At 46.9% G+C, this 24,292-nt stretch overlaps 2 protein-coding genes and 1 long non-coding RNA gene across 4 annotated transcripts in view; 1 reads left to right on the forward strand and 2 right to left on the reverse strand.

The window, feature by feature from the left end:
• LOC141167267 (uncharacterized) overlaps positions 1-5,223 on the forward strand; it is a 106,145-nt gene extending 100,922 nt beyond the window's left edge. Inside the window, exon 3 of the long non-coding RNA XR_012251412.1 lies at positions 4,257-5,223. This is a non-coding gene — a long non-coding RNA (uncharacterized lncRNA). The remainder of the gene's footprint in view (positions 1-4,256) is intronic.
• Positions 5,224-15,891: 10,668 nt separating this feature from the next.
• On the reverse strand, positions 15,892-17,600 carry LOC141264753 (uncharacterized). Its single transcript, XM_073677077.1, has 2 exons — positions 16,643-17,600; positions 15,892-16,473 (listed from the first exon to the last, which is right to left on the reverse strand). The coding sequence occupies exons 1-2, from the start codon at positions 17,093-17,095 to the stop codon at positions 15,892-15,894; spliced, it is 1,035 nt and encodes a 344-aa protein (XP_073533178.1). The 5' UTR covers positions 17,096-17,600.
• Positions 17,601-24,026: 6,426 nt separating this feature from the next.
• Positions 24,027-24,292, reverse strand: part of LOC141261725 (kinetochore-associated protein 1-like) — a 34,553-nt gene continuing 34,287 nt past the window's right edge. For both annotated transcript variants that reach the window (XM_073676238.1, XM_073676239.1), the window contains exon 10: positions 24,027-24,256. In XM_073676238.1, coding sequence (XP_073532339.1) covers positions 24,233-24,256 — 24 coding nt within the window. In that variant the 3' untranslated portion in view covers positions 24,027-24,232. The remainder of the gene's footprint in view (positions 24,257-24,292) is intronic.

Below are 24,292 nucleotides of genomic sequence, written 5' to 3' on the forward strand. Positions count from 1 at the left end.
AGAGGTGCCGATGGGCGGGACTAGTGACGTCCTTCTGCTGCGGCCATATTAAATGCTGCTGTCAGAGATTGATAGCGCATTTAACATGTTAACAGCCGCGGGTGGATCGCGATTCCACCCACGGCTGTTAGGGGCACATGACAGCTGATCAGGTCAGCTGTTATGTACCCGGAAAGCGGGAGACACGACATGCGCCAATCATGTACGGCGCATGCCGTAAAGGGGTTAAACTGAATACTTCCTTCAATTTTTGCTGCTTCACTAATTCTGGAAGTTTTTATTTGATATTTGCCCCTCGGTTCCAAAGTTATGCCTCTTGGTAATAGAGGTGTAAATTTTCCCATCAACCAACTGGGCAAATGCCACAGAAGTTCTCTGTGCGGGTATGCTTTTTCTCCTCTATGACAGAAGCACTATGGCACATGCCAAGTTGGTTGAAAGGGAAAATTTCCATCTTTATGGAAATTGAGGTGGTTTAACGGTGCACCAAAGGCCCCTTTATACAACATTTTCAAAAAAATTAAAACTGCTAATATGATTTTATATTAACCAAGTCCATTATATCTGTTTTTTAAGGTCATAATTAAAATGATAAACCGTTTCTTCTAATACATAAATACTGTCCTTTCGGGATGCCACATCTAAGGGAACCGAGTGAGAATTGTATTGCCAGCCTTTGGTTTAGGCAAACCTTTGTTTCCAGACCACAAGATTATAATATTGTTAGTGTATCAACTCCTAATGGTTGAGTTCTAGGTGAAAGCCTTTTAGAACTCTCACATTTTCCCATCAGACTGGGTGCAGATTTGAGTGCCACTGGACTCACCATAACGATGCCCCTGAGATCGTTCAAGATGAATGAGCCAAAGAAGAAATATATGATATGTACAAAAGTATTGTACAGATGAGCAGATTGATTCGTGGAGAATCGAGTTCAAGTCAAATTTTCACATGAATTTGAATATTTTGAGATTCAATTCGTGGTTCGTAAAAAAAAACAAAAAACTTGCAAAGCATTTCTCTGACACATCAGACAGCAGGTAAATGTAATTTTGCATTGCCGTGCAGCCATCCCCATAATGCACTGCAGCTATCTAGCGGATTATCATACCTTTTACAGTGGTGGGTCAGTACCTGGGCCATCGCAGATCAGTGGTTCCAAGTGGAAAACAGTTTGTACGGCTAAATCATTCTCCATCTCCAGAGTCACTGGGTAAGTCTCTGTCTTCTGTAGAGTGTAAGCTCTTATAGTGAGTGAGGTCCTCTCTCGACTATAAGGTTTAAGCTCTTATGGTCAGTGGGATCCTCTCTCTCCTGTAGGGTCTAAGCTCTTATGGTCAGCAGGGTGCTCTCTCTTTCTCGTCAGTAAAGTGTAAATTCTTATGGCCATTGGGGCCCCCCCCCCTTCTTGCCTGTAAAGTGTAAGCTATTATGGTCAAGGGGGTGCTCTCTCACTCTTCTGTAAAGTGTAAGCTATTATGGTCAGCAGGGTCCTCTATTTTGCTTGGAAACTGTAAATTCTTGAGGTCAGCAGAATCCTTTCTTTCCTGCCTGTGAAGTGTAAGCTCTTTCTGACTTGTGTAACATGCGTTGCACGGTGCTTGCATGGACATCTGTGATCTCACTATTACGATTCATACTAGCAACCTCCACTGTCATGTTTGTCGCGCCAGAACTGATAGACCTTGGGATGAGCAGACTTAACTCCGATATTTTGCCTCTTGGCTTTTGAATGGATGAAAAGACTTAATTTTGCATTTTTCCAACTGTCATGGCTCTCACATGATGCAGTTTGGCAATTTTCTTGGCCGGGAGATCGCTATCGATGAGCTGAATGATGCTGTTTCTCTTTTCTAGGGAAATCTTCTTCATGGCTGCTCTTCGATTCGAACCATTGACCTAATGACACTAGAGAACGTCACAACAGGTTGTATTTTGTAGTGCACAGGAAGAAAAATATTTTTCCACCACCAGGAGCAAAATAGTAACAATGCAGTGACATGACAAGAATATGCATAACTAATCATATGCTAAATAGTTGCGAGTCAAATTTATGTATGAGATAACCATCATTTTATAGACAATCATCTCGGCTGTCTCGCATTCGAAGCAGTAGTGGATGGTGAGATATGGAGCCTGAAAGTCAAATCTTCAAAACATTGTTACCCTTTTTCTCATCAGTGTAAGGGCTTGATTTTTGCAGGATGAGTTGTAGTATTGAATGACCCAATTTATTTTACCATATAATGTTCAACGCATGTAAAACTAGGCTAACTGTTCAAACCAAGTACCGGCGCTCGGTGTACTCGTGGCCAAACATTTAAGTACATCTTCCTACCTACTTGTTTTTCATCTATATCTGCCTCTCTAAAGCTAGAGCTGTCAATCAAAGAAAAGTGGGGGTGGGGAAGGGGGTGAGATAGAATGTAGGTGGGACAAGGCTCATTTCAATGTCTGACAACGATAAGGGTGCAAGGATCTCCTGTACTTGGTTTGAACAGTCATTCTGTGATAATAAAAGCATTAAAAGGGAGTGTGTTATGTTGTAAAAATGACTTGGCTAAATGAGTCACCAGGTTAGTATGATGACGGCAATACCAAACTTGAAAAATGTATTTTATTGATTAAAAAAAATTATTATTTTTTTTTACAATTAAAGCATCTTCGCCTCGGAAAGCTCCGCTGATGCAATTTTTATTTATGGATTTTCCACATGTAATGGAATTCTATTGGGAAAATCCACATATAAAACTCAGCATACCCGCAAGAGAAATAGACACATTGTGGATTTCAAAAACGCACAACAGGTCAGTTTATGCAGTGTTAAAAAAAGCACAGTGTACATCAGAGATCTGTCATCCACTTTCCTGGAACTGTAAGATGTTGCGGTTTTTGCACAGCAAAAATACTCGACGCATGAAAGATCGTGATAGAACAAGAAAAATTTCCTTGTGGCTGCAAGCGCTTTCTTTGGAAAGGGCTGTGTGTTTAGGTCTTGCAATGTCGGTTTTCTGCGACCATTAAAAATTTCAGTTACTATTTGCTCCTGACGTTGGCAACCTGAATTCTCTATGGTAGTTACATTTTTTCTTCCCCACGGGAAAGCAGCAGTTACTGATAAAGTAATTTGATACTGTCCTTCCCTCACAACCAAATTAAAACAATTAGGACTACACCAGCCTGTCTTATCACAGTTTTGCTATAGATCATTCTAAGAGTCCAGCATTTATCAACAGCACATTCAATCACAAAGGAGATCGACAATAAAACACTTCATAAGATTTTAACTTTAACTGGGATGAGAGTGTACTTATAACGTGTCATTATGAGTTCTTTGTAGTCATATCATAAAACAAATCATTAAATAGTTCAGGGGCATGGGAAAATGAAAAAGGGAATTAAGGCCCTGTCACACATAACGAGATGGCTAGCGAGATCGTTGATACGTCACGGGTTTTGTGACGCAATAGCGATTTCGCTAGCGATCTCGTTACGTTTGACAGGTAGCAACAATCAGGCCCCTGCTGTGAGATCGTTGATCGTTACAAAGCTTCCTGGACCATTCCTGGGTCGTTGCGCTCCCGCTGGGCAGTGTGCATCGCTGTATTTGACACCTTAACCAACGACCTCGTTAGCGATTCAGAGCTGAGACACGTAGGCGTACATAAATTGGACTTTTCCGCGCCCCTCGTCCCCGATTGGTGGTCGCTACAGCGTTCTCATTTTCCGCCGTGCATAAAGAAGGCAACAGAATAGCGATTCCATCCTTTGTTTCTGACCTTGTGCTGGATTGCAGATCCTAGCAGAATTCTCCGGGCTGTTAATATCCGTTCATTCGACTAGTCCTGATTTTTGCGGATCATTGTAGCGTTCTCCGGCTGTGACTCCACTTTGAAGAAATCAGGCATCTTTAGCGAGGTAGGTATTGTTTGGGGTCTCAAATGAGTTTCCATTTTTAATTCATTTATAGGAAATCTACCAATTATCGGCTATCATTGCTTTTCAGGGAGGGAGGGCTTGGCTTCTATCGGTATATATATGCTTTTGCATGGGCAGATATTTTAGGGGTCTCGTGCACACACACTCACACAGCACGTTTTCTGACACACTGTCCTGGCCAACCGCTTCAGAGGTTTTTTGGCACGCTCACCAACGGAATGGAAACGGTTTTCCATGATATTTTTCATGTACAGTTTAAATACTTGCGTTAATTGTTTTGTTGAAAGTGTTCTCATCTTTTCATTTTATGTTTGCAGTTTGCACATCATGGACGACGGGCAGTGTGCTATTGTGGTTGCTGCATTGCTGGTTGAGGAAGCTCGGCGTCAAGATGAGGCAAGGGAGATACAGAGGCGTTCCAAACGAAAGCGTCGCATGTGGACCAGAGAGTGGCTGCAGAAGAGGTCTGAATTGTCCCACATGCAACTTGTAAGAGAGCTTAAGGAGAAGAATCCTCATGATTTCCGCAACTATCTGAGGATGTCAGAGGAATCATTTAAAGTGTTACTGGAAAGAGTTATGCCACGTATTCAACGGAAGGATACAGCGATGCGTGCTGCCATTCCGGCAGATGAAAGATTGGCAGTCACGCTGAGATTCCTGGCCACCGGACGCTCACTCCAAGACTTGCATTTTTCTGCAGCCATTTCAAGGCCCATGCTCAGCGTTCTAATTCCGGAGACATGTAATGCGATTTTCCACAGTCTACGTAGTTACATACAGTTTCCCAACACGGAGGAGGAATGGAAAAAGATTGCCTCTGATTTCGAGCAGCTGTGGCAGTTCCCTAACTGAGGTGGGGCTTTGGACGGGAAACATGTCCGAATCACTCAGCCACCAAATAGCGGATCCTATTTTTATAATTATAAGGGCTATTTCAGCATCATCATGATGGCCCTTGTTAACGCCAATTACGAATTTATAAATATAGATGTTGGCATGAACGGCAGGGTTTCTGATGGTGGTGTTTTAGAGCACACACTTTTTGGAGAGCGATTGGACAACTGTGACCTACACTTGCCTCCCAACTCAGAGACTACAGGTAACCTTAATTTTGTTTTTGTTGGTGATAAAGCCTTTCCACTCCATCCCAATCTTATTAAACCGTTCCCCCAAAAAAGTCTTACACAGGAAAGAAGAATTTTCAATTATCGTTTGTCAAGGGCACGTCGTGTTGTAGAAAATACCTTCAGTATCATGGCCAACCGCTTCAGAGTTTTTCATACGCCAATTAACATGAAGCTTACATCAATACACTCTGTTGTTTTGGCCTGTTGCACGCTTCACAACTTTCTTCGTCGACGTGATGCAATTACGTACTGTCCGCCTGGCTTCGTGGACTCTGTGGACTTAGCCAATGGGAAAGTAGAGCTCGGTGAATGACGTGCAAACGATCCTGCAATTGCAGGCCTTCAACTAGTGGGATATGGCAGAAACAGCCATGATGCGAAGACCTGCCGCGACAACTACTGCCAGTATTTTAACGGTCCTGGTGCTGTTACTTGGCAGCATCAGAACTTATAGTGGGCAACTACTGACATTTATACACTACTTTCAGTTTTGTACTGATTTGTCTAATAAACTGTGTTTTACTTTGCAAAAGATTTGTTTCTCATTGTTTCAGTAGTAAGGGCCCGTATATACATATGTGTACTCCAGGGGCGTACATAGGAATCATGGGACCCCATAGCAGAAGTTCTAATTGGGGACCGGCCCCAAAAAAAAAATGTAAATAATTGTTGGGGGCACAGAAGAGCAGATCTCACAACTTTCCAGCCTTTGCATAGCAATTTTCTTCCTTGCTGAACTCCTAGATTCCTCTTTCATATCCCCATAAAATGTGATGCCAACAAAAGTGTCCCCCTTATCACAGTATGATACCCCGATGGTGAATTCCTCCTCTTTAGCCTCCACATGCACAGTGTAATGACCCTACTGTCAGGGCTGTGGAGTCGGAGTGGGAGTCGGTATAAAATGGACCGACTCCTAAAATATATAATAAATTGGGTACAGTAGTTCAATGCAGTTTGTGTGGAATATTTTTTTCATAAGAATTTGGGAAAGTTATGAAATGTCCTATAAATGTTCTATTCCTGATCGGGTCTGGACTATTAGCGAAGATGAATCTGTGCTGCAGTAAATTTATCACTTACACATGAGCCGTGTAAGAGGGAGTCGGTGTCATGGAAATGGAGGAGTCTGAGGTTTGGCTTACTGACTCCACAGCCCTGCCTACTGTACCCCACCTCAACTCCTAGGGCAAAGTATGGTGACCCCAACACAGTATAATCCACCAACTGTGACACCCACACAGCCTTCCATGCAGTATAGTGGGCCTACATACAATATAATGGCCCCCACACCTCTCCACACTCCACTGAGTATAATGCACTCCCCATGGTCCTCCATACAGTATAATGCACTCGCTATGGTCCTCCACACAGTATAATGCACTCCCCATGGTCCTCCATACAGTATAATGCACTCGCTATGGTCCTCCACACAGTATAATGCACTCGTCATGGTCCTCCACACAGTATGTGCACTCCCCATGGTCTTCCATACAGTATAATGCACTCGCTATGGTCCTCCAAACAGTATAATGTACTCGCTATGGTCCTCCACACAGTATAATGCACTCCCCATGGTCCTCCATACAGTATAATGCACTCCCCATGGTCATCCACGCAGTATAATGAAGCCCCCCATAGGGTAAAAGGCAGCCCCCAGCATAGGGTAAAAGGCAGCCCCAGTCCTCCAGTATTATCAGTACTCACTGATTTACAAAAATAAATAAATACATACTTACCGCTCCTCGTTCCCCGCTGCTTCATTCTCTGCAGCGTGTCTCTCTCAACACCACAGCAGCTGCCAGCTCCACTGTCTGACACAGCGTCATCACGCCACTGAGTCAGAAGCAGAGGAGCAATGATGGGACATGGAGTGTCACATGACGTTCCCTCCTCCATCATTGCTTTCAACCAGGGCCAACTCCAGGTTTTCGTGGGTTCCAGGCGAAAGAGTCTCAGTGGCCCCTTTAATACAGTACAGACCAAAAGTTTGGACACACCTTCTCATTTTAAGATTTTTCTGTATTTTCATGACTATGAAAATTGCACATTCACACTGAAGGCATCAAAACTATGAATTAACACATGTGGAATTATATACTTAACAAAAAAGTGTGAAACAACTGAAAATATGTCTTATATTCTAGATTCTTCAAAGTAGCCACCTTTTGCTTTGATGACTGCTTTGCACACTCTTGGCATTCTCTTGATGAGCTTCAAGAGGTAGTCACCGGAAATGGTTTTCACTTCACAGGTGTGCCCTGTCAGGTTTAACAAGTGGGATTTCTTGCCTTATAAAAGGGGTTGGGACCATCAGTTGTGTTGTGCAGAAGTCTGTTGGTTACACAGCTGATAGTCCTACTGAATAGACTGTTAGAATTTGTATTATGGCAAGAAAAAAGCAGCTAAGTAAAGAAAAACAAGTGGCCATCATTACTTTAAGAAATGAAGGTCAGTCAGTCCGAAAAATTGGGAAAACATTGAAAGTGTCCCCAAGTGCAGTTGCAAAAACCATCAAGCGCTACAAAGAAACTGGCTCATATGAGGACCGCCCCAGGAAAGGAAGACCAAGAGTCACCTCTGCTTCTGAGGATAAGTTTATCCGAGTCATCAGCCTCAGAAATCGCAGGTTAACAGCAGCTCAGATTAGAGACCAGGTCAATGCCACACAGAGTTCTAGCAGCAGACACATCTCTTCAACAACTGTTAAGAGGAGACTTTGTGCAGCAGGCCTTCATGGTAAAATAGCTGCTAGGAAACCACTGCTAAGGACAGGCAACAAGCAGAAGAGACTTGTTTGGGCTAAAGAACACAAGGAATGGACATTAGACCAGTGGAAATCTGTGCTTTGGTCTGTTGAGTCCAAATTTGAGATCTTTGGTTCCAACCACTGTGTCTTTGTGCGACGCAGAAAAGGTGAACGGATGGACTCTACATGCCTGGTTCCCACCGTGAAGCATGGAGGAGGAGGTGTGATGATGTGGGGGTGCTATGCTAGTGGCACTGTTGGGGATTTATTCAAAATTGAAGGCATACTGAACCAGCATGGCTACCACAGCATCTTGCAGCGGCATGCTATTACATCCGGTTTGCGTTTAGTTGGACCGTTATTTATTTTTCAACAGGACAATGACCCCAAACACACCTCCAGGCTGTGTAAGGGCTATTTGACCAAGAAGGAGAGTGATGGGGTGCTACGCCAGATGACCTGGCCTCCACAGTCACCAGACCTGAACCCAATCGAGATGGTTTGGGGTGAGCTGGACCACAGAGTGAAGGCAAAAGGGCCAAGAAGTGCTAAGCATCTCTGGGAACTCCTTCAAGATTGTTGGAAGACCTTTTCCGGTGACTACCTCTTGAAGAGAATGCCAAGAGTGTGCAAAGCAGTCATCAAAGCAAAAGGTGGCTACTTTGAAGAACCTAGAATATAAGACATATTTTCAGTTGTTTCACACTTTTTAGCTAAGTATATAATTCCACATGTGTTGATTCATAGTTTTGATGCCTTCAGTGTGAATTTACAATTTTCCTAGTCATGAAAATGCAGAAAAATCTTAAAATGAGAAGGTGTGTCCAAACTTTTGGTCCGTACTGTACATACACCATTCATGATGCACAGATATGGTGGAGAAATGTAGGTATACAACACAGGGCCCAGCCTGCCCCCTCATCCTTCACATATATAAACATGCACACACACACAAACACAGTATGCAGGCACGCACATACACAGATACGTACATATTTGAACATGACGTGCCCCCTGGGTGGTGTGTGCGGGGAACCCGGAGCCGGGCTTATGTAGGATGGGGGGGATTGTAGTCACCATGGCGGCGACCCGGTCCGTGCCCAGGATGGTCAAACCAGTGGCAGTATATTTGTTTATAGGTGTTTATTATTAATCGTCCGCTCCGCTGTTTGATTAATCGCCGCCCGCCGGCACTGTACTCAGGAATGGCCGTGCGCAGTGTGCTGTGCGGCTGTGTCTTGTAGTAATGACGCAGCAGGGGCGTCACAAGCACAATTAAAGGTGCAGTGTCGCCCCTGCCGTCATTACTACAAGACAAAGCCGCACAGTGCGCGGCCATGTCTGAACACAGTGGCGGTGGGCGGCGGCGGCAATCAAACAGCAAAGCGGGGGGTGCAGAAGGGGGGCGACTGCTATGGGGTCCGGCGGCTCACGGGCCCCATAGCAGTTGCGTGGTCTGCCGCCAATGGCGGTACGCCACTGGTGTACTCATATGTATACAGATACATCCATATACACACACATATTCAGATACATAAAAATCTACACCCATATACACACATATATACAGATACCTACATATACACATACATAGTCACAGACACACAAGTATGCATACCTATCTAAAAATATAAATATATATCCATACTTAAAACCACCAACAGACCAGTCTTCCCGTGTGACCGGAGACGCTGTATCAATAATGCGTCATTTGTAAAACGCAGCAGCGTCTCCAGTCTGACGGAGATACTTATAATTCAGGCCGCTGCCTTCGCGCGCGCAGTAGCATCCTCTAATAGGCCGTGCGCGGCCATTATGGAGACGTTGATGTGTCGTGGGCGTTCTTTACGGCGATGATGCGTCGTGGGCGTGGTTTACGACGTAGTTGCGGCCTAGCTTATCAGGAGAGGTGGCAATATGGCAGCCAGGAGAAGGGCAACTCCATGGGGGGGATGCAGAGGTGCGCTACCTCATAGCACAGCTGGATGCCAGGGACTATGAGTGCCATGAGCACTCAGGACATCCAGTGCTCCATAAACAGGCGGTGCTGCAGAGGATCAGTCGGGGCCTGGCCCGAAGATTCGGGGTTCAGCGCTCCGCTACCCAGATCCGGAAGAAGCTGGCGGATCTGAGGTACAGATCGAGTGACCGCATCACCAGCATCCAGTCACAGACCCAGTCCCATCGTGGTGAGTGGTGTTAATCAGGGGCGTACATATGAATCATGGGGCCACAAAGCAGAAGTTCTAATTGGACCCCCCTCCAAAAAAAAAAAAATGTAAATAATTGTCGGGGTCACAGACGAGCAGATCTCACAACTTTCCAGCCTTTACATAGTAATTTTCCTCCTGCTGAAGTCCTAGATTCCTTTTGCATTGCCCCATAAAGTATGATGCCAATAAAAGTGCCCCCAAACACAGTATGATACCCCCATGGTGAATTCCTCCACATGCACAGTATGATGACCCTAATGTACCCCACCTCAACTCCCAGGGCAAAGTATGCTGACCCCAACTGTCAGGGCCAGCGTCAGCACCCGGCGTACCCGGGTAAGTGCCGGGCCCTGGACCATCACAGGGGCCCGGGCCGCTTCCCCGGCATCTGTGCAGGGCCGCCGATGCTGTCTGAGCCCTGCCCTCCTTCATGCAGCAGCAGCAGCAGTGTCCGGTCGTTGTGCTGCTGCTGCTCCGCCAATCAGGCCCCGTACTGTCACTTTCCAGACATGGCCGCACGCTGCGTGCGGCTGTGTCTGGTAGTAATGACGCGGCATGGGCGACACTGCGCTTTTAATTTTGCTTGTGTGTTGCAACTGCTGCGTCATTACTAGCAGACGCAGCCGCACAGCGCGCGGCCATGTCGGAAGACAGTGCCTGTGGGTGGCAATCAAGCTGCGGAGCTAGGAGTGCAGGAGGGGGGCGAATACTATGGGCCCCCCACCAGCTCACGGGCCCCATAGCAGTCGCGTGGTCTGCCGCCATTGGCGGTACGCCACAGTTGTTAACATAGGTTAGCACAGTATATGGCGGCACATTGGTTACATCTGTAATTACAGTGCAGTACCTTTGGTATGTAATAACTTATTTTTTCTCCAGCACCTGCAGACCCAGAGCCCCAGCAGGAGTCACCTGGTGACCCAGAAGCCCAGCAGGAGTCACCTGGTGACCCAGAGCCGCAGCAGGACTCACCTACAGGCTTGTCACCTACAGGCTCGCCAGCATCGCTCCGTGATCTGGATGCAGCTTTGTCTTCCGGTAATTCATTCACATAAAATAAGGTGCATACGACTTGGAAAGTATAGGGCTGTCATGTACTATGAAGTGTTGTGTCTTTCCCGGGTGGTCCTTAAGCTCATCATCACCCGAACAAACCGAAAACCGTAAGTGTTAAAATAATAAACATGTACCTGTTAATTAGATGAATGTACAGAATTATTAGTCTTAAGTTTTACCATTCCCTCCGTAGAAATCCCTACATTAGACGACCTCCTGGCGTCACACAGGACGATGATGGCGTCACACCGGAGAATGCTGGCATCACACCGGAGGATGATATCCAGACTGACAGAAACAGTCAGACAGCATGAAGTGCTGCTGGCAACGTATGTGGCGGCCCAACAGCGGCGTGGCAGCCACTAATTTTTTTGTTTTTTGTTGTTGTTATTTGTATTTTGTTGTTATAAAAAAATGCTCAAGTTTATATCCGCTGTTGTGTACGCTTTGTTAAAAACAAATCACGTTTCATCACTCACACCCATTATATCTATGCATCTGTATAGATGCACCCAGCACGGGTGGATTAAGAGTAGCCAGGGCCCCGGGCAGTTTAGAAGGTGTGGACCCCCCCCTAGGTACCCGATGTATCACGTGACATGTCACATGACCCCCTTTGATAGATCATGTGATGTCATGTGAGCAACACACAGATGTTCTGATCACATCTATAGACAGAGAATGCCGAAAAAAAGGACACATACCATGATCTCTGGTGAGGTTGAATAAGTGTGGCGCCGCAGTTCATGCATGCGCAGGTGCGAACTCCAGCGCCACACTCCTCCAGCCAGTTCGAGGATGCGCTGCAAGGGAGAGGGGAAAAGGCGAGCAGGAGTGTTTTTTTTTTTTTTTGTATGGAGCAGGATGGGGGAATATATACCAGCAGGGCTGTGGAGTTAGAGTAGGTGCTTATTTTAGTGGAATCGGTATAAAATGGACCGACTCCTAAAATATATAATAAATTGGGTACAATAGTTCAATGCAGTTTGTGGGGAATATTTTTTCATAAGAATTTTGGAAAGTTATGAAATGTCCTATAAATGTCTGTCCTATTCCTGATCTAAGGGTCTAGACTTTTAGCTGAGATGAATCTGTGCTACAGGAAATTTATCACTTACACATGAGCCATGTATGAGGGAGTCGGAGTCGTGGAGTCGGAGTCATGGAAATTGAGGAGTCGGAGTCGGCGGTTTGGCTTACCGACTCCACAGCCCTGTATACCAGGATGGGAGAGCATATACCAGGATGGGGGGGACTGGGAGCATGTACCAAAATGGGGAACTAGGATGGTGGAGCATATACCAGGATGGGGAGAGAGCATATACCAGGATGGGGAGAGAGCATGTACCAGGATGGGGGAGCATTCGGTTTTAGTCATGGGGTCTGGCCCGATGCAGTTTCAGTTATTACTTTGAGTATACAGAGCAACCGCTGTAATCCTGGCCCTGACTGACAGCCGGCCTCAATGTAGAGCCAGTGTCAGTCAGTGCTGGGGGCTCGGTTACAGCGGACGCTCTGTATACACAGAGCGGTGACCGAACCGGCACTGCCCCCATGACTGAAACCGAATGCTGGCGAAGAGAATAACGTTCATTTTCTCCTCACTGCACTCAGCTGCTGGGAAGTATAATAACGCTTTTAACCTGCAGGTTAATAGCGTTATTTCTGATTAAAGGATCCCTTTAATTTTGTAGCACAATACTTCAATGAAATGGTGCCAGAGTCAGTGCATGTGTAGCGCCCCAGGGTTCGGTTGCTACAGGGGTATTGCACCTCAACCAGAGGTGTGATATTCCACTCCCAGGTAAGGATGGAGTGTGGACCAGGGCTCAGTTAGCTGCACACACACATACACACTCCCCATTTCCGGGGGACAGCTCGACGGTGCTCCCATTTTATTGCAGGCACAACTGACCATGTCCCTGGCTGGAGTGGGGAGGGGGGAGAGAACCCAGTGGTGTAGGAGCAGAAGGGGACGGTTTCTGGAGCATAGGAAGGAGCTCATTTGGTGCAGGTCACCTGAGCTCAGACACAGAGAAGTAGATAAAAGGTGGGAGCCATCTTAAGTGGTAGTTGAGTTGAGTAGTTCAGTCAGAGCAGAAGGGAGAGAGAGCTGACAGGGAGCAGCGGCTCAGGCTGAGCTCAGCTCCATGAGGCAGGCCTAGAGAGAAGGCCGGGGCCAGAGAAGAGACAGAGGAGTGGAAGTGCTCCAGGAACTAGAAGGCCCGGTTCCGGGTACCCCACGGCCCAGGGGGCAAGTCACATGCACATACCACGCTATCCGGCGCCATTTTATTGAAGACACTGTATATCAGAATTCGCAGACACAGTGTCTGAAAAAAAAAAAATGGCCCAAGAAATGTACCACTAAAAATGCTCGTGACCCAGGAGTAGAACAGATTCAATAGCTAGTATGATATACTGTGATACAGACATTGGACGTTATATATGTAGCGCCCTTAGGGTTCGGTCGCTACAGAGCTATTGCATCTCACTTCCAGGTAAGGATGGAGTATGGGCTCAGGACCCTAACACCCACATGCACTACACCACATTTCCGGGGGACAGGGCGACAATGCTCCCACTAGTGAGCACAACTGTCCCTGATCCCTGGCTGGAGTAGGGGGAGGGAACACTTAGAAAGGGGGAACCCGGTAGTGTGTGGGTGGGGAAAGTAGATCCTGGGTGCACCTCAAAGACTCGTGTCATTACTGTCACCTTGCACCACCATAACCCCCACCATCTACACTCATGCTGCCCTGAGGCTATACTCCTCCAGTGGGGAGTCACAACATCTAGCTGCACACCTCATCAGCCTCAGTGGCCTGCCCCGCAGCGGCGGTTCCTCATGACCGCAATCCACAAGTGGTGTAGTCGGACATTTAATTAATCATAAAAGCCCATAAACAGATCCGCCACTGGTTTGACCGCCCTGGGTCACGGACCGGGTCACCGCCACAGTGACTACAGATCCCCCAGCAATTACAAGGCCCGGCACCGGGTACCCCATGGCCCAGGGGGCGCGTCATATACTATACACATTGTTATATCCATCTGATGTCTGTACCACAGTATACCATACACTAATCTGTATACTGGATGTGACATTTTGTACATGGATATACACCGTACTGATCACACCTGGACCTGCACACAGGACCTCACATATTATATATGGAGCAGTATAGTATGTGATGTCCTGCAGGTTCAGGGTTGATCAGACAGTATAGGATCCTGTATGCGATGTCTGTGGTCTCTCTGTTGGGCTCAGTCTGATTTATTGCAGGACTCTGAATTTTCCTGCAGATCTGGTGATGCTAGAATGACCCAGAGTGACCTGATCTGCAGCAAAGGTCAAACTCCTGCAATAACTTATACAGAGCCCAGCAGAGTGGCCTCTGAACTGACACTATGGAATCCTGTGTGCACTCATCAGGAGGGGCTTTCACACCCGCCTGCTAATTGAGGTTATCAGCTGATGTTGTGCGGGGGCAGGAAAGCCGACTCCGAAGGCGCCTTTCACAGCCGCCTGCTAATTGAGGTTATCAGCTGATGTTGTGCGGGCGCAGGAAAGCCGACTCCGATGTCGGATTTCACAGCCACCTGCTAATTGAGGTTATCAGCTGATGTTGTGCGGGGGCAGGAAAGCCGACTCCAAAGGCGCCTTTCACAGCCGCCTGCTAATTGAGGTCATCAGCTGATGTTGTGCGGGGGTGGGAAAGCCGACTCCGAAGTCGGCTTTCACAGCCGCCTGCTAATTGAGGTTATCAGCTGATGTTGTGCGGGGGCAGGAAAGCCGACTCCGAAGTCGGCTTTCACAGCCGCCTGCTAATTGAGGTTATCAGCTGATGTTGTGCGGGGGCGGGAAAGCCGACTCCGAAGGCGCCTTTCACAGCCGCCTGCTAATTGAGGTTATCAGCTGATGTTGTGCGGGGGCAGGAAAGCCGACTCCGAAGGCGCCTTTCACAGCCGCCTGCTAATTGAGGTTATCAGCTGATGTTGTGCGGGGACAGGAAAGCCGACTCTGAAGTCAGCTTTCACAGCCGCCTGCTAATTGAGGTTATCAGCTGATGGTGTGCGGAGGCAGGAAAGCCGACTGAAGTCAGCTTTCACAGCCGCCTGCTAATTGAAGAAGAAGAGAGAAGAGGAAAGAAGAGGAAAGAATAGGAAAGAATAGGAACATAGTATGAAAAGTTGAAGGGAGACCTAACATGTTGATCCAGAGGAAGGCAAAAAAATTCCTTCCTGACTCCACATACGGCAATCAGACTAGTTCCCTGGATCAATGCCCTATCAAGAATCTAGTATATATAACCTGTAATCAGAGTTAGACTCATGGTGCACGGTATGGCAGATCATTGCCATGACTATGACCCCAAAGACTAAAACAAGGGAAGTAGGAAGAGGAGGGGAAGAAGACCAGCTGGGAAGAAGACCAGAGGACACAGGGAGAAGACAGGTGATGAAGCCTGGAGCGGGAAGAGGAGAAGGGGAGGAGGTGATCACCAACGGAGAGCAGGGATGGGAATGGAGGGGAGGGAATGGAGGGGAGGGAACGGAGGGTGGGGGGGGATCGGAAGGCAGGGGTAAGGGGTCCCACCCTCGGGAAGAGGTAAAGCAGAAAAGAAGACAACAAAAAACATTTTTATTTCAATCAGGGGGAGATCGGAGGGCAGGGGTAAAGTTAAAAAAGAGGACAATAAAACATTTTTTTTTAAAAAACAAACAAAAATGTTAACAATTTAAATAAGTATTAAATTAATAATATTTACAAAATGATAACAAAAATAGAAATTAAACATCACTACAGTTCTTCGTATCGATTGTCTGTATTTGTGTATCCATGCCTGGGGGAAACAAAAGAATCCAAAAACATGGGATACTGTGGGAGGGGGGGGGGGGGGGGGGGAAGGCTTTGTGGATGCCGGATCCTCTGCACTGGTGTGCTGCGAAGTGGGTCCGGCTTATGGGTCCAAGAATGTTGTTGAAAAGGGCCAGGGTCGATCCGAGTGTGTACAGTAGAAGTCTCATTAAGTTCACCGGCTGCCGCTTTAGTTAAAGTCTCAAACATGACCTTTTCTGCGTGCGCCCTCTGTCGGTCATCCAGCCTCTGTAGTCTCTCGCCAGCAAATGTTGCAAAGCTGTCCCGCTTGGCCTGGGTCTGTAGCAGTAGAATCTTGTTCGCCAAAGATATTAGATCTGGCGATGGCGGCAAGCTGGCTTTTTTTTTCCTTGATTTTCTTTGTCGCCGAGGCACAAGGTCTTCACTTGTAGAGGCCATAGGGTCTTCATTTGCCGATGCCATAGGTTCCTCATTCATTGACAGCACACTCGCCTCCTCCATACCATGTTCCGTAGCCGGGATGTCGTCATCTTGCCGATGGTGCTGTGGGAACACAAAATTAATGTTAAGATTTTGGTTACAACATCCAGCAGGTATGTCATGACCAGCATGGGTACACGTGCACTAAAAACAAATGTGAGGGGCGGCTAAACTATGGCATGTACATTGAAAGTATAAATGCTATTTACAGGGAATCAAAGCAGGTACTTACATCTTCAACAGGGGAGTCAGTCCGGATATCAGGGTCTTCTTCCGGTGTCGGCTGCATCGTACACGCCATTCGCCGAGGTAGCTCCTGGTCATGGGTGAAGGCAAGCAAGACATAATACCATAATGTTGGCACATAAACCTCATCTGTGCCGGTACCCGACTTCTTTGATTTCTCCACCCTGTTAAGTTCTTTCTTGTATACGGTGCGTAGACCCTGGATTTTTCTCTTCACCAGCTGGTGGATCACCTCATCCACCTTCTCGTTGGGGCCATGCCTTTTAAAGAGGGCAATCAATTGCTGGTAGGCCTCCCTCTTTTTTTCTCTATTGCAGTAGTCAGTAGATTTTATTTGCCAAAGGCACGGCAGGGAGCGGTACAGGTCAATCATTTCCCTGAGGAATTCTTCAGTTTTAAAAGCCATCTGAAAAAAGGATAGCATACAGTGAGCATACATGAAACATTTTAAAACACAGTAAAAAATACTGCACACTGTTTGTTGACCCCCTTAAAATGGCCTCCGATGCATAAGCAAATGTATACTTGTTGGGTGTGGCAGGACCCCCCTTAAAATGGCCTCCAATGCATAAGCAAATGTATACTTGTTGGGTATGGCAGAAACCCACTAAAATAACTTACCGTGTAAACAAAGCAATATAGGTGCCTGAGGAACCAAGAAATCGATGTGGTCACAGCTGAAGAAAATCCACAAACCAGAACGCTTGTCAGGAACAAAGCCCAGATGAATGGATACAGAATTACAGCCAAAGAACACTGCTACAATCCAAAAGCCAGGATGCAATCAGGAACAAAGCCCTGATGAATGGAGTCACAGCTGGAGTACGCTACTAGAATCCAAAAATCAGGACGCTGACAGGGCCTTAACAAAGCCCAGATGAACGAATATTGCTCGGAGAACACTGCTACGATCCGAAACCAGAGCGCAGATAGGAACAAAGGAACGATCCGAAACCAGAGCGCAGATAGGAACAAAGGAACGGAATTGCTGTAACGTGGCCTTATTTTAAACCTGCCGCCCAATCAGAACGCAGTAGCGTCCACCAATCGGAGATGAGGGGGCGCGGAAAAGTAATTTTATGCACGCCTTTGTGACACAGTACAGTTCCTATCAAGGAGTGGATCATTGAAATAGCTGCTGTGTGAAAGCGCCCCAACGACCAACGAGATCGTTAGTTAGATCGCTGGGGCGGCCGAAATCATTGGGAAGTTCTGCATGTTTAACGCCTCCCCAACGATCACGATAAGACTCTCCAGCGATCTCAAAACCGTGATGTAATAACGATCTCGCTAGCGATCTCGTTATGTGTGACAGGGCCTTTAGTCCTACCGGTAATTAGGTTTCCAGGAGTCCAGCCTGACAGCATACCAGGAGGTAGTCCTTCATGTCCGACTAGGGGCAGGAACACACGAGAGGTTAAAAAGCCCCTCCCCACCCTCCATCGCCAGTGTTTTTCCCAAGTACCACACCAGGATGGATGCAACACAATTTTATTGAAACTACCGATACATGTTAAATCCTCACATGCTGTGGCAACTCAAAAGGGGAAGGGAATATAAGGGTGCTGTCAAGCTGGACTCCTGGAAACCTAATTACCGGTAGGACTAATTCCCTTTTTCCAGGACGTCCCTCCTGACAGCACACCAGGAGAATGCCAACTAAATGGTCCTAGGGAGGGACTACAGCCTGGAGGACTTTCCTCCCAAAGGCTGTCTGCTGATTGGACAACAAATTCAGTCTATAATGCTTACAAAATGTATTCAACCCTTACCAGGTGGCTGCATTACATATCTGCTCTGAGGAGGCTCCTGCTCTCTCTGCCCATGAGGTAGATATGGATCTGGTGGAGTGGGCCCTTTTGCCTTCTGGCATTAACATCCCACTAGAAACATAAGCATGGGAAATGGCCGCTTTGATCCATCTGGCCAAAGTCAATTTTTATGCAGTCTTTCCTTTGTTCTTCCCCCAGAACTAGACAAACAGATTAGAGTCTTTCCTCCATTCTTTACTGGCGTCTAGATAGTGGAGAACCGATTGCCTGACATCCACCAAGTGGAAGCCCTGTTCCCCTGGGTTTCTCGGCTGATCGCAGAAGGCGGGCAAAATGATCTCCCTAATCAGGTTGGAGTCCGACGCCACCTTGGGTAAAAAAGAAGGATCTAGTTTAAGGATTAGGCGATCGTCCAAAATCTGCATATAAGGGAATACTACAGAGAGGGCCTGAATCTCCCCCAGTTGCCTGGCTGAAGTTATGGCCACCAAGAACACGGTTTTAATTGAGAGTGACCTGATACTAATATCCTGCAGGGGTTCAAAGGGGCTTTTACATAGGGTGTTTAGCACTAAATTTAAGTCCCACGGGGCCACCTTTTCCCTTATAAAGGGCCTTAATCTACCCACCGCTTTCGAGAATCTGGACACCCACGGATGTTTAGCCCAAAGTATAATCTAAGTATGAACTTAGAGTCCAGATTTCGGCGCCCTAAGCGTGCTGGGGCTTAGTCCCTTGTCATACCCTGCCTTGAGAAATTCTAAGACTTCTGGAACTGGTGGGCCCCGAGTCTCTACTATTTCGTTCCCGTATACCGAACAGAAATTCTTCCATACCTTTGAATAAATGGCCGTTGTGACCGGTTTTCTACTTGCCTGAAGGGTCGTGATGACCCTATCAGAGAGGCCACTGGACCTCAAGATCAACCTTTCAGGATCCAGGCAGACAGCTGGAGCCACTCCACCGCAGGATGCCTTAGAGGTCCCTGTGACAGAAGGTCGTGCCGCAGAGGGAGAGGGAAGTGATCTTCTGTTGTCATCCGCATCAAGAGGGGGAACCAGCTTCTTTTTGGCCAGAAAGGGACCACTGCGATCACTGTGGCCCTGTCCTCCCGAATCTTTCGTAGCATCCTTGGGATTAAGGGTATGGGAGGGAAAGCGTAAGCTAGCGGCATATCCCAGGTCTGGGACAGCGCGTCGACCCCCGCTGGATTGTCCTCTGGGCATCTGGAAAAAAACTTTTGGGTTTTCGCGTTCTTCCTTGAGGCAAAAAGGTCTATTGAAGGGGTCCCCCATCTCTTTACTAACTGAAGGAAGACTGCTTGATGAAGTTCCCACTCTGATGGGTCTATCCTTTCCCTGCTCAGGAAGTCTGCCACCTGATTTTGTAAGCCCCTGAGATGAAGAGCTGAGATGGAGGAAAACGTATTTTCTGCCCAAGCGAAAATATCCTCTGCTATCGCCTGGAGCCATGTATGTCTTGGTCCTCCCTGATGTTGAAGGAAGGCTACCGTGGTGGAATTGTCCGAGAGAACTCTTACGTGTTTGCCTGCTAGTAGCGATTGACACCTTTGTAGGGACTCCCAAACTGCTCTTAGCTCTCTGTAATTTGAGGACCGGTGTCTGATCTCCTGAGACCAAGCCCCTTGTACGTATCTGCCCTCTACATGAGCCCCCCAACCCCACTGGCTTGCGTCCGTGGTAATGGTAATATAAGGGGATTCTATCCACTGGACTCCCCTTCCCAGATTTAAAGGGGATACCCACCAGGCTAGGGAGCCTTTTAAGTCTGGAGTTAAGGGCATCTTTTTGTCCAGGGCTGACTGATGTTTGTCCCAAGCGGAGCTGATTTCCTTCTGAAGAATTCTGGAATGTGCCTGACACCACCTTACACAGGGGATTCACGATGTCATGGTCCCCAGAACACTCATAGCTTCCCTGACTGTTACTTCCCTCTTTCTGCGAAAGGAGCTGAATTTTTTTACTATGTCCCGAGCTTTCTTTTGAGAGAGTTTGGACAGGCCCCGATGCGAATCTAAGAGCACTCCCAAGAATATCTTCTGGTTGCTTGGAGTTAGGTCTGATTTTTCTAAATTTAGAACCCACCCCAAGTCTGACAATACTCGCATTACCCGACGCTGATGAAAAATTAACTGCGCGTCTGAATCTGCTACTAGAAGAAAGTCGTCTAGGTAGGGAATTATGACTATGCCCTCTTTCCTTAGATGGGAGACTACTTCCGACACTATTTTGGTGAAGATACGGGGTACCGATGACAGGCCGAACGGAAGACATTGGAACTGATAGTGGCTTACGCCACCTTTCCCTCTTGTTGCAAACCTGAGGTATCTCTGTCTTGAAGGGTGTATGGGAATATGGTAATATGCCTGCTTCAAATCCAAGGTACACATCACCGCGTCTTTGGGTACCAGAGGTATCACCGATTTTACTGACTCCATCTTGAACCTCTTGTACTTTACCCACTGGTTCAGGGGTCTGAGGTTTATAATTGTCCTGTACTCTCCCGATGGTTTCTTTATGGAGAACAGTCTGGAATAATGGCCCCTGTATCTCTCTGAACGAGGGACCGGTGTTATTGCTCCGTCCTGGAGGAGCTGCTTGATGTCTACTTCCAGCCTTCTGAGGGCCGATGTTGAGCTGGCTTCCGTGATCTGAAATCGACGGGGGGGGGGGGGGAATTGAGAAAACTCGATCTTGTATCCATGTTCTATAAGTTGTAAAATTCACTGATTTTGGGTTATTCTCTGCCAACTTCTTAGTAAATGCTGCAGCCTCTCCCCCACTGGTCCGGCGTCATTGACGCGCCTGTCTCTGACTAGGCCCGGGCATGTCCTTGCGGACTCTACCACGCTTCGGGTAGCTCCATCTATCCTCTTTTCCCTTTCCTCTATAATTCTGGGACTGGGTGGGGCGGCTCCTTCGAAAGGAAAAGGGGCGTCTAGGTCGTCCTTCCGGAAACCCCGCTTTACTATCGGCCGCCTTCTGCAGAATGCTGTCCAGTACAGGTCCGAAAACCTGTAGGCCGGAAAATGGGTTAGCACAAAGTTTGTTTTTGGACTGCATATCGTCTGTCCAAGACCTCAGCCAGAGTGCCCTACGGGCCGAATTCGACAGTGCATCATTTCTTGCCGCGAACCGGACGGATTCTGCTGACGCATCTGCCATGAAATTTAGTGCCATCCTAACCATGTATAAAGCCTCGGCTATATCCTCCCTGGAACCACTCTGTGCCAGCTTGGCTTCCAGGTCTTCCAACCATAAACCAGCTGATCTGGCCACGGACGTGGCCGCAATATTGTTCTTGATGATTGCAACTGAAGCCTCCCAGGCTTTCTTAAGTAGACCTTCCACTTTTTTGTCCATCGGATCATTTAGACTCGCATCCTCAAAAGGGATTGTTGTCTTCTTGGGAACTCGGGCTACTGGCACGTCGATCTTTTGCACCTCTTCCCAGATTATGGACTCTTCTGTTTCGAAGGGAAGACGGGTCCTAAACTCCCCCGGGATTGATAAACGCTTTTCCGCGTTTTTCCATTCCTTCAGAATCATGGACCTGATGTGTTTATTAACTGGAAAACATCTACTTTTCCTTGCCTGTAGCCCAATAAACATTTGATCCTGGATGGACTGGGCTACCTGCAGCTGTTCAATGTTCATAGTATTGAGTACCGCCTGTAATAGCTCCTCTGTGTCAGCGAAGGAGAAGAGGTATCTTTTATTCTCCTCCAGCTGACCACAAGGTAAATCGAAATCCAGTTCCTGGGACTGGTCTGATCCGTAAGCTTCCTCCTCTTCTTCCGAAGATACTATGAAATCCTGCCTGGGTTTTTTGCAGGGCGGTTCGCCTGTAGAAGCCTGTGCTGCTAAAAGGGTGGACACCGAAGACTGCACTTCCTCTTTAATCATAGCTTTTACTTCGGCTCTAAATGTGGCCTGCTCCTCTGCCATAACTTTTGCTATACAGTCCTTGCACAGCTGTTTATTATATGTGTCAGGAAGCCTGGTATTAACAGTTGGGCATCGCCTAGCTCTCTTCTTAGAAACTGATCCCTTTGGGGTCCCTTTATCCTATGGACAGTATCAGAACACAGGCAGCTTGTTAGGATAAATCACCATAGTTCAGCGACCAAAAGGGGGCCCTATAGATGTTCACTTATGTGACCCAGGGAGATGGCCGTGGAATCCGTGTGCTGCGCGGGGCTACCCTCCATAGCTCACTATAGGTGTAGTGCCTAACCGACAGACACACATGGACAGTTTTTACCTGTCTGCCGTCTTCGCCGCCATCTTCCCCAGGCTTCTCCTTCCTGCTGACCTCCGAACCGGAAGTGCGTTCCAGGGTGGAACGCACGCCGCAGCCGCGTCACCGGAAGTGCGCCGGCCGGCAGAGGCAGCGCGCCCAGAGCCCTCCGAGGAGGGAAGCGGCGCCTTCCAGGAGCTCTGCTCCACTGGGCTGGCTGAGGGACTGGGACGGGTTTCAGCCGGCAGCCTGTCTTGACAGCGGAAGGAGACAGGTATGGCAACCACTCAGTCCCCTGGGCTGCTCCCTATGGTTTTAGCGCTGCTGCGCCCTCTCATGTGCCTGTCCGACTAGGGACAGGAAAAACACTGGCGATGGAGAGTGGGGAGGGGCCTTTTAACCTCTCGTGTGTTCCTGCCCCTAGTCGGACATGAAGGACTACCTTCTGGTGTGCTGTCAAGAGGGACGTCCTGGAAAAGAACCATAAAATCCGTGACATTTGGATTTATAATTTGCTTTCTTTCCTGCACAATGTCAGCCATAATAGTGGTTATCTCGAAACATTTAACAATGTGCTAGGAATTTGACATACTTAGCTTTGTGTTTGCAGCCTCTCTGGCATTAATGTTTTTGGACATGCGCAGTTACATTTTTATCACTGTTTTTCCCACACGGTTTTGAAGGAAGCCATGAAGAGTTTCAAGAAAAAAAAAGTATGAATGAAACAAGTTCCAATGGAAAACATGGCACATAAATCCCATCATGATTCATGTTCAATCAAAACCAAAGATTGCGATCAACAAACAATTTAATATAATTTATTTCAACATTAGTATACTGCATAAATGGCATGGGAAAATGTGTGCAGAAGAGGAAATGGTGTATTCTTGAAATGTGTATTTATAGACTATATATCCATGGAGATAAACTACTGGTTAGGATACAGAATGATCAAACACAGATAACGAAGACCTTTGAAATGACAGGATTCTGCAATGTAGTTTGCAAGCTAAGTTAAAGGGGTATTTCCATCTTCAAGATCCTATCCCAATATGTAGTAGGTGTAATAAGAATATTAGCAAATACCTCCAATTAGAAATGTAGTATAGTTTTTATGATTTGCTATGCCTCTTTCCTTGTGCAGGCATCGCAGGACCTTAGGTATCCATGGTTACGTCTTCACTGATATAGTAACAGTTCGCTAGCTGCTAGTGGTCGTAACCATGGATACCTAAGGTCCTGCAATGACTGCACATGAGGAAAGAGAGATAATGAATCAAAAATACTATACTACATTTCTAATTGGAGGTATTTGCTAATATTACTATTATTACATCTACTACATGTTGGGATAGGATCTTGGAGCTGGGAATACCCCTTCAAGTACAAAAAATATGTGTGAAGAGAGCAGAGTTAAATAGTGCCATGTTAGATTAAAACTACTAAACTGTAGATGTGCAGATTACAATAAGTACAATCAAAGAAAATTCTAGAGTTTTTTTTATATCCTTTTTCCTTTGTAGATAGACGTTGCACAAATAGCATTATGCTTGTTCTCTTAGAAATCCCTGTAAAAAAAAAAAGAAAATGAAATAATCATGAGA

The sequence above is a fragment of the Phyllobates terribilis genome, unplaced genomic scaffold, assembly GCF_046119375.1.
Source record: "Phyllobates terribilis strain yellow unplaced genomic scaffold, ASM4611937v1 Scaffold_1__5_contigs__length_1240528914, whole genome shotgun sequence".
Taxonomy (NCBI): domain Eukaryota; kingdom Metazoa; phylum Chordata; class Amphibia; order Anura; family Dendrobatidae; genus Phyllobates; species Phyllobates terribilis.

Coding starts and splice junctions, on each gene's coding strand:
- LOC141264753 (XM_073677077.1), bottom strand. CDS start 17,095: ATGTATGCTCACTGTATGCTATCCTTTTTTCAGATGGCTTTTAAAACT. Junction 16,474..16,642: donor CTGACTCCCCTGTTGAAGAT/GTAAGTACCTGC, acceptor GTGTTCCCACAG/CACCATCGGCAAGATGACGA.